Source organism: Spea bombifrons, chromosome 13 (genome assembly GCF_027358695.1).
Source record: "Spea bombifrons isolate aSpeBom1 chromosome 13, aSpeBom1.2.pri, whole genome shotgun sequence".
Lineage (NCBI taxonomy): Eukaryota > Metazoa > Chordata > Amphibia > Anura > Pelobatidae > Spea > Spea bombifrons.
Window position 1 is genome coordinate 11,151,975 of NC_071099.1, and position 17,266 is coordinate 11,169,240.

At 46.1% G+C, this 17,266-nt stretch overlaps 1 protein-coding gene across 1 annotated transcript in view; it reads right to left on the reverse strand.

The window, feature by feature from the left end:
* CDH4 (cadherin 4) overlaps positions 1-13,184 on the reverse strand; it is a 178,455-nt gene extending 165,271 nt beyond the window's left edge. The window contains exons 1-2 of the mRNA XM_053452942.1: positions 13,045-13,184; positions 8,624-8,735 (exon numbers count right to left, since the gene is read on the reverse strand). Coding sequence (XP_053308917.1) covers positions 8,624-8,735; positions 13,045-13,107 — 175 coding nt within the window. The 5' untranslated portion in view covers positions 13,108-13,184. The remainder of the gene's footprint in view (positions 1-8,623; positions 8,736-13,044) is intronic.
* Positions 13,185-17,266: the final 4,082 nt, after the last annotated feature.

The following is a 17,266-nucleotide window of genomic DNA, read 5'->3' on the forward strand; positions in this document are numbered from 1 at the left end:
TTCCAAACGGGAATTCTAAATATCAAACCCAACCGAGATACTCAAAGTGAAATGACCTTTCACGATCCAATTCTCATACAGAGACTTTTTGTAACGGCCGATTAGCTTTATAATATACGAGAAGTAATCTCTAGTACGACTTCATTATGTGTGTGTGTGTGTGTGTGTGTGTGTGTGTGTATTATATATACATACAAACATACACGCACGCACACACTACCACTCAAAGGTTTGGGGTCACTGAGCTGTTTTCATGGAAAACAAGGACATTTCTGGCTGTAACAATTACAAAAGGTCTTTCTAACCATCAATTAGCCTTTTAAACTTACATTTGGATCAGCAAACACAACGTGCCATTGGAACACAGGAGTGATGGGAGTGATAAAGGGCCATTGGAACACAGGAGTGATGGGAGTGATAAAGGGCCATTGGAACACAGGAGTGATGGGGGTGATAAAGGGCCATTGGAACCCAGGAGTGATGGGAGTGATAAAGGGCCATTGGAACACAGGAGTGATGGGAGTGATAAAGAGCCATTGGAACACAGGAGTGATGGGAGTGATAAAGGGCCATTGGAACACAGGGGTGATGAGAGTGATAAAAGACCATTGGAACACAGGAGTGATGGGTGTGATAAAGAGTGATGCACGCCTATGAAGATATTCCATTAAAAATGGAATGTTATTTTACTGGACAAAATGTGCTTTTCTTTCAAAAACAAGAAAATTTCTTAGTGACCCCAAACTTTTGAAGTATAATGTATATTTTTTACATATAAATTTACTTCTGATTTTATAAATCACACCCAGCTCACATACTAATGTTTGATAACCTGCAGTGATACCGCACTAAGAAAACCTTGCTGGTTCATGCGACGGGCCTTCGGGCGACGTGTAATGCAGAGACACGACGGATCAATAAAAGGTTATCAGTAAAGCTCTTTGATTCTGGGGCAGTTAAACATGCGCGCGCGTCCACATTACAATTCCTGAGGTCAATATCATTTTTTACAGTTACCGGCTGATTGCGGACACATCAGAAAGCTGGCAATTTTACTAACTCTCATCTCCATCATTGTCTGTGTTTTCCCAAGAAAAGAAAGATATTTACCCCCTGCGTCTTCCTTTAACTTTTCTTTAAAAAAAAAAAAACAACAAAAAAACAAAAAAAAAACCCTACAATATAATGATTTGATATTCACAATAAATGATGTATACTAGCATGATGTTGTTTATCACCTCTCAATCAGACTTGAATTTCATCCTCATCGTCCTGCTGCTGAATAATCTTTAAGAAGCCGTCGTTCCAATTATCGTGTGGAAAGTACGCATAAAAAAATATTTTTGTTATATATATATATATATATATATATATATATATATATATATATATATATATATATATATATTTTTTTTTTACAGGCAGAGTAGATGGTTCTTATGTGCCGTCAAATTATATGTTTACTTATGGTTCAGATACACTAAATCAACCTGAGTTAAATAAGCAATATATATGTATTAGAAACCCAGTATATGTATATACCATCTTTACTTGCTGTTCACAGGATCTGCATGATTATTCCTCCCCAATAAGTTATCTCTCCCTATTTTAAGCTACCGATTGTTGTTGATTGGTTAAGGCAGCCTTTGTAAGGGTGGGGGAGACAGAGAACATCAGGGTAGAATACTGATCAGATAGCCTGTGGCAAAGCCAGAGTTGCCACTGTTCCCAGCTTCCCCAAGATATATTATTCCCTCACTTTTAAACTAATTATCTCAACCACAATTACACGGATTCAGCAAGCACTGAGCACAAGCCATCATAACGGACTTCATTCATTCCACACACACCATTCGTTTATTAATCCACTCAATTCGGAAGTCTATAAATTTACTAATTCATTAACATTTAATATATCTCACAGACATACCCTAATTCATTAACCTGCATCAGAAACCTGTATGTGAAACATACATTTGCCGCCATAAATACAATTATTCAACTTTTGTCCCCTAGCTATGGTGAATAACGTATTTGTTGATTCAATGTAGACCCCCGTTACTTTGTCCACCCAAGATACATTCCGATTAATTCATTTATCAACCACCGATAAGCCTTAACAGCCAATTCATTCACTCAGACCGTACTAATAGTTGAAATAAATCTAGAATATTAATGCAAATTCCTAGTAATGTTTAATTAGTTTGCCCGGTAGTGTCAACCATATTATCGCTAGTTCATTCACTGACTTTGTTTGCACTGTTCGGTTTAATGATTCATGCCCTCATTATATCTCATTATTATCCAGTATAAACATTCATTCACTCACCTGTACAAGGGAGATGGAAGATATATTTACCAGTTTAGCCACTAATGACTCTGGCTCCCAAACACGTCATCCAACATGTAAATTACTTGAGAAAAGGACAGTTCTTAATTAAATCCTCTCCATGAAACATTCATTCAATCGTCAAACGCACTACGAAAGGATAATCTTTATCTTGATATATTCGGCTGCTGGAAAACTCAACTCCTCAAAAGTGTCCCTGTTCAGTTTGGTCAGTCCCTCTCTCTCTCTCTAATCCCTGAGCCTCTCTCTCATTTTCCCTTTCAGCCTCTGATGCCCCTCTCTCCTCCCCTAATGTCCCCCTTTCCTTTATAAAATGGGGTAAATAAAACATATTCTTCTTCTTCTTCTATATGCCCCACCCAGTTACACAAATACCCAGCAATAGGGCACAAAGCACATACAAAGTTTGTGGAAAGTCCCATCCCCTAAATAACCAAAAAAAATGTGGGACCCATGGCGATGGTACGGGCTCATTCACTCACTTAATCTATGGCATTCATACACCTCTCTGTAAGCCAAACCTTTCCTCAGTAAAAATGAATAGTTAAAAGTGAAGAACAAGTTTTATCTCCCTGCCAAGACAAGGATTGCCGAGCAGAATGGAAAAGTCTTACACAACAGGGCTCAGCTTATCAAACCCCGGCTGCATTAATCCCCTTTTCTTGCTGCAGAAATCAGCTTCCAGAGTCCAGCTTCTTAGAAAGCCGGGTCCGATGGGACAAGGAGCCTCGGAATTAACTGCATAGCACTGTGCCTTAGTGAATACATAATCTATTTTTTACTTCCCAGCTCTGCTATCAAAGTGCGGAGAGCTTTGAATCGACTTTATCCTATCCATGTAAACAGAACAAAGAGCTTTTTTTTTTTCTTTTTCTTATTAAGCCACACGTCTAAATCCCAAGACGCGGTTAATTTCTTCTATCCATACCCGCCACCGACATACGGCAAACCTGTGCTTACAGGTGACTGCAAACCCTGCGTCCATAATTCACGCACCGCGCGCTCTCAGAACGCAGATCAATATCCTCTACCCGGCATCGCGGACCGCAAACCTACTAATTCATCGATATCAATAAATAATCGGGAGTCGGAGAAGGAGCAGCCAATCAGAGATAAATCAGGAATCTATTAGCAATCAAAAGAATAATTAAATAATGTCAATCAATATAAATGACATCAGCAAATCAGAGATAAAAGCCGGTTCTGGTGGAGAACGCGGGATATGAGCGGACAAGCCCGCAAGTTTCTTCCACGCCTGGAATTGCTGATGCTTCTTTGTAGATACCCCCTGTGGGGCTTTATGCCGGACCTGTCACCATGGACAGACCTCCAGCAGAGGTGGTAGAGGGTAATACAGCAAGGGGATGTAAACATGTATGGGATAGACATACGGCTCCTGAATCTAAGACGAGACTGACGACCGATGAACGTTTGAGTCTTTACAGCAGGAGAAACGGGCGACTAGACGGGGGCCGAATGGGGCCGATCTCCCGGCAGGGTCTGGGTTTCTACGTTTTTTTAGATAAAAAGAAGGGACACTTTGTAGCGACAGACATTGCGATCTGACATTCTCAGTCCTGACGTTCGGTTAGGGAACAGACATTGTAACAGACTGGAGTTGGAGACCTGGCCGCCCGCGGAATAAAATGGAGATAGGATTTGGGTTTTAATCCCAGGAATCAGACAGCGCTGTAAACTTGGCAGGAAGCTGTGCCTTTAAAAGTAACCTTGACGGATCATCCAAAAATAACACTTTACCTCTCGCAAGAGGCTTTTATCTCCTGCCCTCCCGTGATGGACGGATTGGCAAAATAGCCAACCATAAAACGTAATTAATCAAGGCTCGGTTTATAGCCCGGGGTCCCCGCAGGAGGCAGAGTCCTTCCGAACGGGACGCAATTTGTAGCCTCCGCTTATCCAGCGCACTCCGGTCTAATGAGATTCTGCTCGAGTCGCAAAGGAGCCCAGAAATGCCTGCTTTTAACCTTTCGTTTCCCATGCACAAACGTAACCCCGCGACCAATCAGGAAAATAAATCTAGTGTTACCTAGAACGAAGACCACCGATCACGCGCTAAAACACACACTGATCCCCCAAAACCTCTCTGCCCCAGTGTTATAGATCAGCACCAAGTAAAAGCCCCTCCTTAACTTAACCTACTTAATGGACATAACTTAACGGGGAGAAATAATCATTCAGATCCTCCTGAGGTATATACAGAAATCTGGGTTCTAATGCATATATGTAACATGTATGTAATATGTATGTAAATCTGTACACGGGTTCTCCTATGGTATACATACATGGTAGGTTGGAAAAATTTTAATTTAAGGGGGGGTGACATCATAGCTGTAATTTCCTACTCCCTATGAAATGATTATGCTAATCTTCTTAACCCCTCACTGACTGAATGGCTAGCCTCTGAACTTTCTATTTTCGCTTTGAAACTATTTCCCGCTATACCAGAAGGTGACATCGTATGGATTTCGGTGACATTTCTCACTGTTTTACCCGTCCTGTTAATCCGCTCGTCCAAAGCCAATCAATGAGCCGCGGATTATTTCTTTTCATATATCAGCTCTTGGATTTATTGTTTGTTTTTGTTAAAATATGAAACTATTATTTTTTGTTATTTTTTCATAGACAGAACCCCCCACACACTTTGCAACACGCCAGCTGAACACGGGGCTTTGCTCACATGCGCGGCTCACGTAGGGAAGGCAGCTCACAAATTCTGTTTCAAGTCTGCGATCTGAGGACTTCCCTTTGCGCTTCTTTCTGCCGAGAGCCACCCTGAAGGTCCCCGAATCCGGGGGATGAAGTGGCATCTGGAGCCGGAGTCCGCAAGTGCTGGTCATAACAGGTCATTAGAAAGAGAAACGGTTAAAAAGGGACGACGGGCCAAGACTGCAGCTTCCCTGAGACTGTCTTAAACAGTCTATATCCACCTGGCTCTGGATGGACTCCTCGCTGCTGTCTCTGGGCATTTTGGGCACCTTTATACCTCTCTTCCATTAGTAACTGTGGGGGTTTAGCCTTTCACACATGCGCGAGGAGCAACACTTAATCCAAAATATTGTTTATTTAAAAAGCGCGTTTCAAGCTGGTGATGCCTCCAACTTTTCCAGAGCCTTAAACTCCCCAGTGCGAGTGCCGGCCAGACCCAACCTCCAATTTAAGGGAAACGTTGGTCTAATTGGTTCGGTTTTTGTAAGACTGAGCATTTCAAACACGGCAGAGAAAAGAGGGAAGAAATTAAACGTCTCCGGGGGTCTGTGTCATGGGATACAAACGAAAAAACCCAAAACACACAATTTATCTACAAGCAGATCATACCGCGTGTGATATATTATACCAGCCGCGCTAAAGAGCGACACGGCTAGATACACACAACTCTCTGTGATGTACCCGCAGCTCCCACCACGAACGAGACGCCATGTAGATTTATCAGATGCGCTTCAGCGAAAGAATGAGCTCGGTGTGACGTCCCCTCATCCCCGGCGAGAAATTATTGTTAGCAGTCGATGGGGGTCCCAGTTATTGGCTAGACAAGAGCCCCTTCCTAGAAATGTCTAACACATTACCCCAAAACCTGATTACCAAGACCCTGATTGTTTTATGAAACAGGGACTTCTTAATTCTACATTCTCTTCACTGCCTAATAGTATTCATTCACCAAAACAAAAAGAGTAGGGCCATTGGGGCACTCCAGCCATCATACGCACTTTAAATCTCCATGGTGTTCTCCTGGCAAATGCATGGGGAGGAGGATTTTTTGGGCCCCTTTCTCCCTACCCCAAAATACCCCAGACGTTGCAGACACCCACCCTGCGCGCACTAATTTCACTCAGGGGGGTTTCTGGCTGTTTCAATCAGTTGAGAGAATTGTCAGACTCCGAAGGAGGCCTAAGGATTTTGTGGATCTAAAGATACCTCAAGTTAACCATCGTTCGATCCTCATATCCACGCTAAAAATTACATTTCTATCAGGAAGCGTACCTATTCATTTGAAAAATGCACGTTTTAGTGTATAATCCGTGACGGCTACCGGCGCGTTTCGTACGAGAGGATGCCGTGTTACACAAAGCGGTCGGCCCGACACCCCATCCCAGGAAGTTTAGGTACCGCCTGAATTAACTAATGACAGTTGGACCAACAACATCCTTGGATCACACCAAGGCGTTCACGCACAGGCACCCACACACACACCTATACACGCACACACCCACACATACACGCACCCATACCCACACCTATACACGCATACACAAACACACACACACACACCTATACACGCACACACACACACATACACGCACCCATACCCACACCTATACACGCATACACACACACACACCTATACACGCACATACCCACACATACACGCACACCTATACACGCATACACACACATACACATACCCATACCCACGCACCCATACCCACACACACCTATACACGCTTACACACACACATACACATAACCATTCACACACATACACGCACCCATACCCACACACACCTATACATGCATACACACACACATACACGCACCATATAGGTTTTTAAACCTTTGTATCACACACAGCAACAGAATAACGAACTAGTGTATTACAATAAAAGCCGCTAATTCGTTACCCCGCACCTTGACTCAAAAATACATTTAAAACATTAAGAATCCGCTAACGAACTTGGCGCTGCCGGCGGCCAACTCAGCATTTTCAGCGATACGGAAGTAATTCAACTCAAAATCACACGTTACGGTGGGAACAAAAGAGATGCGGATCTGATAACCGGCGCAACCGGCAGCAAACGTAAAAAAAAGAATGGAAATATCGTTACCGTGGCTTGTAAGCAACGTGACGAGACGCGCATCCCGGTATCGGGATTTATTTACGAAGCGCTCCGGATTACCTACAGATTTCTGCATTTATTTCTGCATTTATTTCTGCCGTTTTTGGGATTGAGGGGAAGTGAATGAATCTTTTCTCTTCTCCGCATTCAGGAGACCCCTACAGGACAAATAGTGAGTGCAGCCAGGCAGGCAACAGAAATAACCCCTTCTCTGCCAGTGAGTCAACGCCAGCAAAACGCCTACCCCTCGAGCACGGGGACCTTCTCAGACCCCTGAGATACGCCGGGCATCGTGCAAAGGGTTTAACATTTAAATGCCCGGGCATCGGCTGCAGATACGGACCGTGGATCCGGATATCATCAGCGAAAGGCGGCTTTCATTAATGATAAATCAGGGGGAAAACGTATAATTTTTCATATTATTATTGTATTTATTTAATTGGTGTGTAATATATCCCCAAGCCTTCTAGATTGTCAGCTCTTTAGGTCAGGCCCCTCCCCGCCTTCATTTTCTGTTTGTCCCAATTGTTATATGATGCTGTACATTGTACAGCGCCGCGGAATACGAAGGCACTATACAAATCAATAAATAATAATAAGAAGAACAACGCTTTATCCGATACACTCCGAGCGTTCCGTGCTGCCAGTTCCTGAACCTTTTATTAAACTTATCAGCGCAAAACGTACAGACTCTGCACTTACCGGATCGTAGCCGGGGGGGGGTCAGCACGGAAATATATACCTATCCAATTATTTTAACACTCGCCGTCTTACAAGATCGAGGAGTCGGAGAGGGGGCTGGGAGGTATTTAAACTCTTATTCTGCCCGGAATCAGAAACCTCAGCGTTTTTACCCCGGAGCGGCCGCATCTTCTTGTTAAGCCCTTTGGTTCCTCGCTCGGCCCGAGATCTTTATAAATCTCCACCTAAAAGCCCTGCGCTGAGTTTACGCCGCCGTTCGGCTTCATTTCGCGACGTTGACCCGCCGTTTGGGCCGCCGGTAACTCCCAACTATTACCGCTGCCGTGGAACGCTGAGAATTATTCAGCGCGGAATTCTATTCATAAATTCATTTTTTGTTCTTCTATCCGTCTGATATTAATTTAGACTGTCAGACCCCCGAACGGAACATGCGGAAAACGCCATCGGGACGAGGCGAGTGAGAAAAGAAACCGGCGGCGCGTGCCGCGAGGATCATCTACCCATTAACCCTTCACATGCACTTTAAAAAGAAACGCTTCATTCGTTAAAAGGCCAGGAAGTCCAGCTGGCGGAGCAAGAGTTAATGACTGATACCCGGTGCCCTGCGCATGCATGGAGCGTACGGCGATGTTCTCATGGATAGTCATGGCCACGAGTTGGACAAAAAGCACAGAGCGGATCGGTTTTGAGACGAGGTCGGCACAACGTCCGCACTCACCTTTCAGCAGCTTCTGCCCCTCCGCGATGTTTGGAGCCACCAGCGCCGTGTAGCCATCCTCCGAGAAGCCACGAGTGCAATTGTGTCGCACGGAAACATTCCCACTGCGTACCTGCGGACAGAACAGGGCATTAGTCCGTGACACACGCAGAGCAAGGAGGGCGATACATAAAACACACAGCCCGTGTCGGCAGGGCCCCCGGTGGCTGCTGGCCCCTGACATTTCACCATCTGATGCCCTTAGGACAACGCGCAGGGTGTGGCGAGAAAGAGGCAGACATCTGAGCTGTTACTGCGACGTACAAACTGGGATAGGAAGGGTTAAGAGAGTCAGGTCTTGTAGGTTAGTATGTTCCAAACTCAAGTACATAAGCTGGCGTAGGAAGGGTTAAGTGGTCAGTTCGTGTTGATTAGCGCTTTCTGAATTCCAGCACACAAACTGGGACAGGAAGGGTTAAGGGGGCAGTTGTAGATTGGCACTTGTCTGATCCCCTCGTTGTTTAGCCCCATGCTGGCGGGATATTGTCACAGAGACAGGTCACATCGTGCCCCCTACATACCGACAGCATGAATTCGATTGTTTGCTGAAATGATTAAACCCAACGAGATAAACCCGGCCCAAATCTCAACAAAATACTCGAATACACCGGCCCCATGAGGGGGGGGTCCCACCGGCCCCACAGAGAGAGGGCACTTTCTGAATGAGCCTGCTGCTTAACCCTTTACAAGACAAACAGTTCAGGGCCTCTGTTTAACTTTTAGTAAGCCGGAGGAGCGGGGGGGGGGGGGTTGGCACCCTAGTTTAACCCCTTGCATACCAGAGGGGTGTTTGTAGTTTAACATGTTGAGCGCTAACCTGAGATCCTGTTTATGTGATAAGATTTGGGGAATTTGCGTTATTAAAAGGTTAATCTTTTAACCATTTCCAGCGTTAAATGCGCTCAACGACTTTCAAATGTCTGAACGTGGACCGGATCTTGCGCTCAACCCGCCACATTCCACCCACCGACTCCGACAAAACAAAACTAGAGTGCGAGCTCCGCGTCGCAAATACCCAGCAATACCATCGATGTAAAAATACGGCGTTTAACGGCAAGTTAGCGGGTGCGTGACAGCCAGAGACCCCGGCATTAAATACAAAACAGCGAGGAAATGAGAAACATTCTCCACAAAACCAGGGACGGCAAAAATAAAGAAATAAATAAAAAAAAAAAAAAACAAACAAAACAAAAAAAACAGCCGCCATTCTCACCGACGGCATTTCCAGGACGGGCTCGGCGGAGCGAGGTCCATTCATCAAACAGTCCCTGCCACATATTTTATCAAGGGGCGATTCTGTGAGCGTATCGCACAGGCACTGAACGGGTTAAACCGCTCCTTAAAAGCACTGAATGGGTTAAACTTCTCCTTAAACGCACTACGCAGGTTTCCGATCGAGTTATTTTGTTGCAATCCAAATATTTCCATGTTTTATGTGTTTGTTTCCAAATTTAAATGAAATATTATTAAAAGAATCGAGGATTTCAAAACAAAACGAGAAGAAAAACAAAACAAATAAAAATAAATTCGAATTCTTTTAATTACCGGAAAGGGGTAATTGGGAGCCCACGGCCGGCAGGAGGCCTCCTACAGGGGCAATGGGGCAGAAAAAAAAGCGAATGATTGTTTTAGAGTTGAGGACATGGAGGATCTACCCTCTGAATCCAAATTAGATGGGGCAGATTGGTGGGGGGGGTATTTGGGGGGGCAGATTGGTGGTGGGGGGGATATTGGGGGGGCAGATTGGTGGTGGGGGGGATATTGGGGGGGCAGATTGGTGGTGGGGGGGATATTGGGGGGGCAGATTGGTGGTGGGGGGGATATTGGGGGGGGCAGATTGGTGGTGGGGGGGATATTGGGGGGGGCAGATTGGTGGTGGGGGAGATATTGGGGGGACAGATTGGTGGTGGGGGGATATTGGGGGGGCAGCTCTGCTGGACTGAGTTAAAGGATAATCCAGTATTTAGGGGGTATGTTGGGAGAGGTAGTCCTTACCTGGAGCATGCTGGGCAACTACCCTGATTCCTCCCATTTTTATGCAAATTACATTTAAAATTCTTCAATTTAGTGCAAAATACTTCAGAAGACAAATTACTGACTCGCTACCGATATAGAAAGCAACTAAAACCCAGACCCTGCCGGCAGATCGGCCCCATTCGGCCCCCCGTTTCTCCTGCTGTAAAGACTTAAACCTTAATCAGTCGTTGGTCTTGTCTTTGATTCAGGAGCCGTATGTCTATCCCATGCATGTTTAAATCCCCTCGCTGTATAACCCGCTACCACTTCTGCTGGGAGGCTGATCCATTTATCTACCGCCCTCCCAGTAAAGTAAAATCTATGTTGAGAATCTGTTGATAACATCGTTCATTGCTCACCACAGGTAAATGTATCAGCCATGTGCAAATATTATACATCACAGCTGTGTCCTACTGCTGGAGGACAACAAGTCCCATCATCCACTATACAACAGTGCCTTCAAATTCTGCCAACCAAATACATGGGAATGCGCATGGGTTAATAGTTTTTAACCCTTTCAGCAGACACCATCAACAGTAATACAACACTTTCTAAAAATAGAGGGTTAATATTCTTGATTTATACAGCGCTATGGAATCTGCGGGCGATATATCCATAAATTAAATGTTTTTCTGGTAAAGAGGCCGGATTGTGCATTTTTACAGTTAACTATGTGAGTGCCAGGGCTGTATACAATCCTATTCTCCTGGCACCCAAGCAGTTAAAGGGAAAAAAAACAGTTTTAAGGAGGTTATCCTGCATCTGTCTAGTAGCTGGCTTAGTGAACTGGACCATGGAGGGGAAAGGGGAGGAAAAAGGAGAAAGGAGAGGGGGAAAAAAGTAGGAAAGAGAAAGGAGAAAAGGGAGGAAAGAATAAAGGATGGAAAGAAAAAGAAGGAAAGAGTAGGAAAGAAAAGGCAGGAAAGAAAAGCAAGAAATGGGGGGAAGAAAAAGGAGAAGAGTGTAGGAAAGACAAAAAGGAGAAAGGGATGGAAAGAAAAGGGAGAAAGTGGAAGAAAAAAAGTGAGGGGGGATTTAAATTTCCAAAGAGGATGCTGGACACGGATCGCGGAGGGAAGACTTCTGAGCTTTCTTGAAACAGATGACTTGTTCCCAGCGAATCTAATCCCCCCTGCTGGCTGTGGATGATGGGGGTTGTAGTCTACCACATGCCAGGCTTCTAGACTGCCTAATACTAATCAGGAATAACCCGTTATTATTACGCGATACTCACGGTTAACCCCATGATGTTACGTGTTTTCAGATAAATAGTTGGGGGCACCGGACTCGCTGACACTTCGCGGCGAGCCGATCCCTGCTGTTTGCGGCAGAGGCTGGGTGTAAACGGCCCCGGGAAGCCAACAACCCACCGCGGCAACGTCACGAAACCTTCCCGAATCACTCACTCCGGCGGGGCAAGATCCACGCCTGCCCGCTGAAAGGGTTAATCCGCGCATCACCCGCTGGTGAGATGCCAATGCCTATTAACCGTTACTGTGCCAGGGAGGGTATTTGACTTCTACTAATAGGGGCAAAAAAAAGGAGACCACGCGGGGTGTCAGCCTCTATCCCGGGTTATACACGCTGTGCCAGTCTAAGCCTCTATCCCGTGTTATACACACTGTGCCAGTCTCAGCCTCTATCCCGGGTTATACACACTGTGCCAGTCTAAGCCTCTATCCCGTGTTATACACACTGTGCCAGTCTCAGCCTCTATCCCGGGTTATACACACTGTGTCAGTCTCAGCCTCTATCCCGGGTTATACACACTGTGCCAGTCTAAGCCTCTATCCCGTGTTATACACACTGTGCCAGTCTCAGCCTCTATTCCGGGATATACACACTGTGCCAGTCTCAGCCTCTATTCCGGGATATACACACTGTGCCAGTCTCAGCCTCTATTCCGGGATATACACACTGTGCCAGTCTCAGCCATTATACCGGGTTATACACACTGTGCCAGTCTCAGGCATTATACCGGGTTATACACACTGTGCCAGTCTCAGGCATTATACCGGGTTATACACACTGTGTCAGTCTCAGCCTTTGTCCCGTGTTATACACACTGTGCCAGTCTCAGCCTCTATCCCAGGTTATACACACTGTGCCAGTCTCAGCCTCTATCCCAGGTTATACACACTGTGCCAGTCTCAGCCTCTATCCCAGGTTATACACACTGTGCCAGTCTCTGCCTCTTTACCGAGTTATACACACTGTGCCAGTCTCTGCCTCTATCCCGGGTTAATCTACAGTCTGCCGTAAGTAAATCACAGAACTCCGTATAACGTGTCGGGTACGCGGCACTCTCACCCCCGGTGCCCATTCTCGAGCAGGTACTCGGTACTCTTCGATAGCGCTGCACTCACCCCCAGGGGCCGGTTCAGGGCCAGCAGCAGCAGTAGCAGAGCAGTCCCGGTGGCCGCTGGCATGGTGTGGCCGGCTCCCCGCCTCCCCTGTGTCCCTCCGCTGGCTGTGCCGGTATGAGGCTCCGCTGGCCCCGGGCGCTGCCGCCTGTCCGCCCGTCTGTCCCCGTTCTGAGCTGCAGGTGAACGGGAGGCACCGGCCGAAAGCTAGACACGCCCCATGGGGAGGAGTTACTGCGAGGGGGTTGGCATAGACTGCACAGTTCGGCCTCCAACAGATCTTCTACACCCACAGACCGGCCCCCCTCTAGGGGCGGTATTACAGGCAGAAGACCCTCCTATCCCCGCCCCAGTTGGTGACTAAGAGAGAAGCCCCGCCAACCAGGTCGACAGGTCCACAGTGCCCGGCGCCTGACATTATCAGACGCCCCGCCCACCACTGTAGTTTGACAGCTATCCCCGCCCAGCGCAGAGATTGACAGCTTGGAGGAAGTGAGTGACAGGCACAGCCCCGCCTCTCACCCCCTGCTGGAGAATGCTGGTACTGCAACCACTAAGCGCAGAGAGAGAGAGAGGGGACTGCGGATGGAGAGAGAGACAGAGGCATGAGAGAGACAGGAGGATGAGATACAGGTGAATGAGAGAGAGAGAGAGAAGAATAAGAGAGACAGGAGAATGAGAGAGAGAGAGAGAGAGAGAGAGAAGAAGGAGATAGAGAGAGAGAGAGAGAGAGAGAGAGAGAGAGAGAGAGAAGAATAAGAGAGACAGGAGAATGAGAGAGAGAGAGAGAGAGAGAGAAGAAGGAGAGAGAGAGAGAGAGAGATAGGTGAATGAGAGAGACAGGAGGATGAGAGAGAGAAGGATGCGAGAGACAGGATAATGAGAGGCAGGATGTGATAGTGAGAGGAGAATGAGAGAGTGAGTAAGGGAAATGAGAGTGAGAGAGACAGGATAGTGTGAGTCACTGGGGAGTGTGTGGCAGGGAGGTATGAGTGACAGGGGAGTGAGGCAGAAGAGTTAGAATGTAAGGGTGAGAGACATGATACGGTGAGACAGAAAATACCGAAAATCATGAGAACGTGTCCGAAGATCCCACGTGGCACAAGAGGCCTGCTGGGCCAAAAATCACCAAGTTGGACCAAAAGAGACAGATCCCGTATTCGCCAAAACTGACACGACTGTCGCCTGGACAACAGCGCAGCGGGAGCGCAGCAATGGCCGACTCCCTGGAACGTTCCAGAAACCTGGCAAAAGACGACCGTAAAACGAACAAAAATACAACCAAATCCCCATTTCCCGCGTTCCGCTGCGTTTTTTGGGTCAGCTTTTGAGAAGCTTCCCCACTTGTTATTTTGTAATTCAGGTATTTGCTCCACGGGTCACAGATCGACACGTTACATAAAGACAGCTCTGGGATTTGGGGGGTCCCAGCAAACACTTCGGGGGCCAATCCCTATTACAGATATTTTACGCATTAAGGTATCGCGAATAAGTTGTGTGGGTTTCCTGTTTAGAAAAGCCGATGGCGTCTGCCCGATTTGGTGCCCTTGTTGTTTATGTATATTTTGTGTTATGATGTCATCATGAATATGGGTTATGCTATTTTTTTATCTTTTAATACAGACATAAGTACAAATGAAGGGTTTAATCCGGGGCTATGATGCGTAAACCCTTTTCATTCAAAATTGTTGCTAATGAGCGCCGCAAGTCTTGATTACATTAAACACTTTGACCTTTCGCAGGAGAAAATTAAAATTGCTCGAAATATATTTGCCGTCGAAGCCTCCCGACATCCCTGAGTTTCCATCGTAACGTTTTATTTTTTTTTATTAATAACCTCAGCTAATCGGGAACCTGCTGGGTGCACGGATTGTATGACGCTCGGCGATGTTAAAGTTCTTCTATTTGAATGATATATCGCATCATGAAAGGTGTCCGGCTGTGACATCACTTTGCACCTTTCATTTCGGTTACTGACGGCCAATGGCTTTTAGGTCGTAGATACAACATATCTTTACTGGGGCTGCACCTTGTATTATTCCACCAAAAAAGGCAGATCTCAGCCCTGTGTTAGTTTAACGTCTTAGACATTAAAGCTGTCGGGCGGTTGATGATGTCATAACGCATCGTTAATGACGCATCGTGTGACGCTAACTGATGCATAAAGTTATCATGAGTGAGTTGTGTGGGTTTCAGGTTGGCTGAGTGTACCACACATGTTATTTAGGGATATTTTGTGTTATGATGTCATCGTGTATACTGGTTATGATGTCATCAAAAGGTGTGAACCCGTCAACAGCTCTGATGATGCGCTACCGTGTATTATTCCTGTGGTGGCCGCAGTTATTTTAATACTGTAGGGAGTTATGGGTGTAGAAGGTGGATGGGGCAGACAGATACCCCGGCTACATATTTAGCTCTGGGGCATCTCTTTACTGGCTTTGGTGGCCCCCGCGTGGGTTCTTGGTCCATCACAGCTCTTTATGTTGGCTGTGCTGGCCACTGTGTCGTTTCTACAGCCCATAAAAAGGGGTGAACTAGGAGATCTAAGATCATTAAATCATTGGCTTAGTTTGTCCTTGAAGTGGAAGTTGAAACCACACTCTTGGCGCCGCATAATCCACTCACGTATAAACATAGAACCTGCCGGCAGATCGGCCCCATCCGGCCCCCGTCTAGTCGCCCATTTCTCAAACCTTAATCAGTCGTTGGTCTCGTCTTGGATTCAGGAGCCGTATGCCTACCCCATGCATGTTTAAATCCCCTCACTGTATTACCCTCTACCACCTCTGCTGGGAGGCTGTCCCACTTATCTACCACCCTCTCAATAAAGTAAACCTTCCTTACATTCCATCCAATCTATAAATAAGGGAAAAATACTCCAGAATGTGCGTTAATATCGTTGGAACCGAGACAGACCGGGCGGGCGAAGCAACGCAGACAGACAGCATCTGTCCTCCCCATAGGATTTCCATTCTGCTCGTTTATCTGTTTAGTTCATAGAGCACGTCGTTACGTTCAGATTCTTTTTGTTGCCCCCCCCACACCGTGCTTCTTAAAGTGGGGAGTTAGGGAAGTTTTCGTAAGCCAGCTGCCAACGGACCAAAATTCCTATTAATATATCGTAATGCGGTGAATTTACCGTATATCCCTTCGCTATATGGTATAACTGGAAAGGGTTAAATGCACCAATTATCCAGAACCCGAGTGTTATAAATATCGTTACTTTTGTATCTGTTAATATAGAAGGCGTAGAACGTGCTGTCAGCCCCCCCATCCCTCGTATCCGAATTATTATCCGAGGTAATTCATTATTACAAAATGTCTTGAATTGTATCGAGTTCTCCTTGAGGCGTCGGAGACGGGGCTTTCGTTTTTGTCTGACCAGCCCTGGCGGGAGGTCATAGTTTGGGGTCAATTCACAAAGCCGTGAGTTAGATGAACTTTGGGACCTTATCTGCACCCTGAAGTAGGCTCTAGTCCCATCTCCACCACGGTTCAAGTAAAGTTGGCTTCCAGCTCGCCGAGGGTTGCCAAGAAACAGAGAGCAACTTCGTCTATTCGTAGAATGACAGATTTTGGTCACTTCGAAGGTGAAGTCGCAAAAAAGGGCTCAAACTGTACAGTATACACCGCTCCTGAGAACAGACTCACCTGAGAGCGTCAACTGCTAACTCAACAGCAAACTCTATAGTCAACTCAAGAGGACTGACTCATTTGAGAGGGTCAACCACTAACTCAACAGTCAACTCAACTCGTCAAGAGGGAGTCAACAGCAAATTCTACAGTCAACTTGGCTCGTCAGGAGGACAGACTCACCTGAGAGGGTCAACTCAACAACAAACTCCATAGTCAACTCAACTCCTCAAGAGGAGGACAGGTTTATCTGAGATGGTCAACCACCAACTCAACAACCGACTCAACAGTAAACTCAGCTACTGAAGAGGAGGAGGACAGACTCACCTAGGAGAGACAACGGCCAACTCAACAGCAAACTCTAAAGCCAACGTTTTGGACAAAGTGCTCTAGGACTTGCCTCGTCATGCGGGTTTGAGTTATTTTGTAAGGTCTCTGATGTGAAGATCCAAGAGGCATCAGTAATCCCAACAGCATCCAATCATCATTTCTTTTCATCCACCCTTACAATATATATATAGTGATGGAACATAAAACCTTAACTGCGCTAATAATCACTATTGGGTTATTTTACATAGAAACCTAGAAC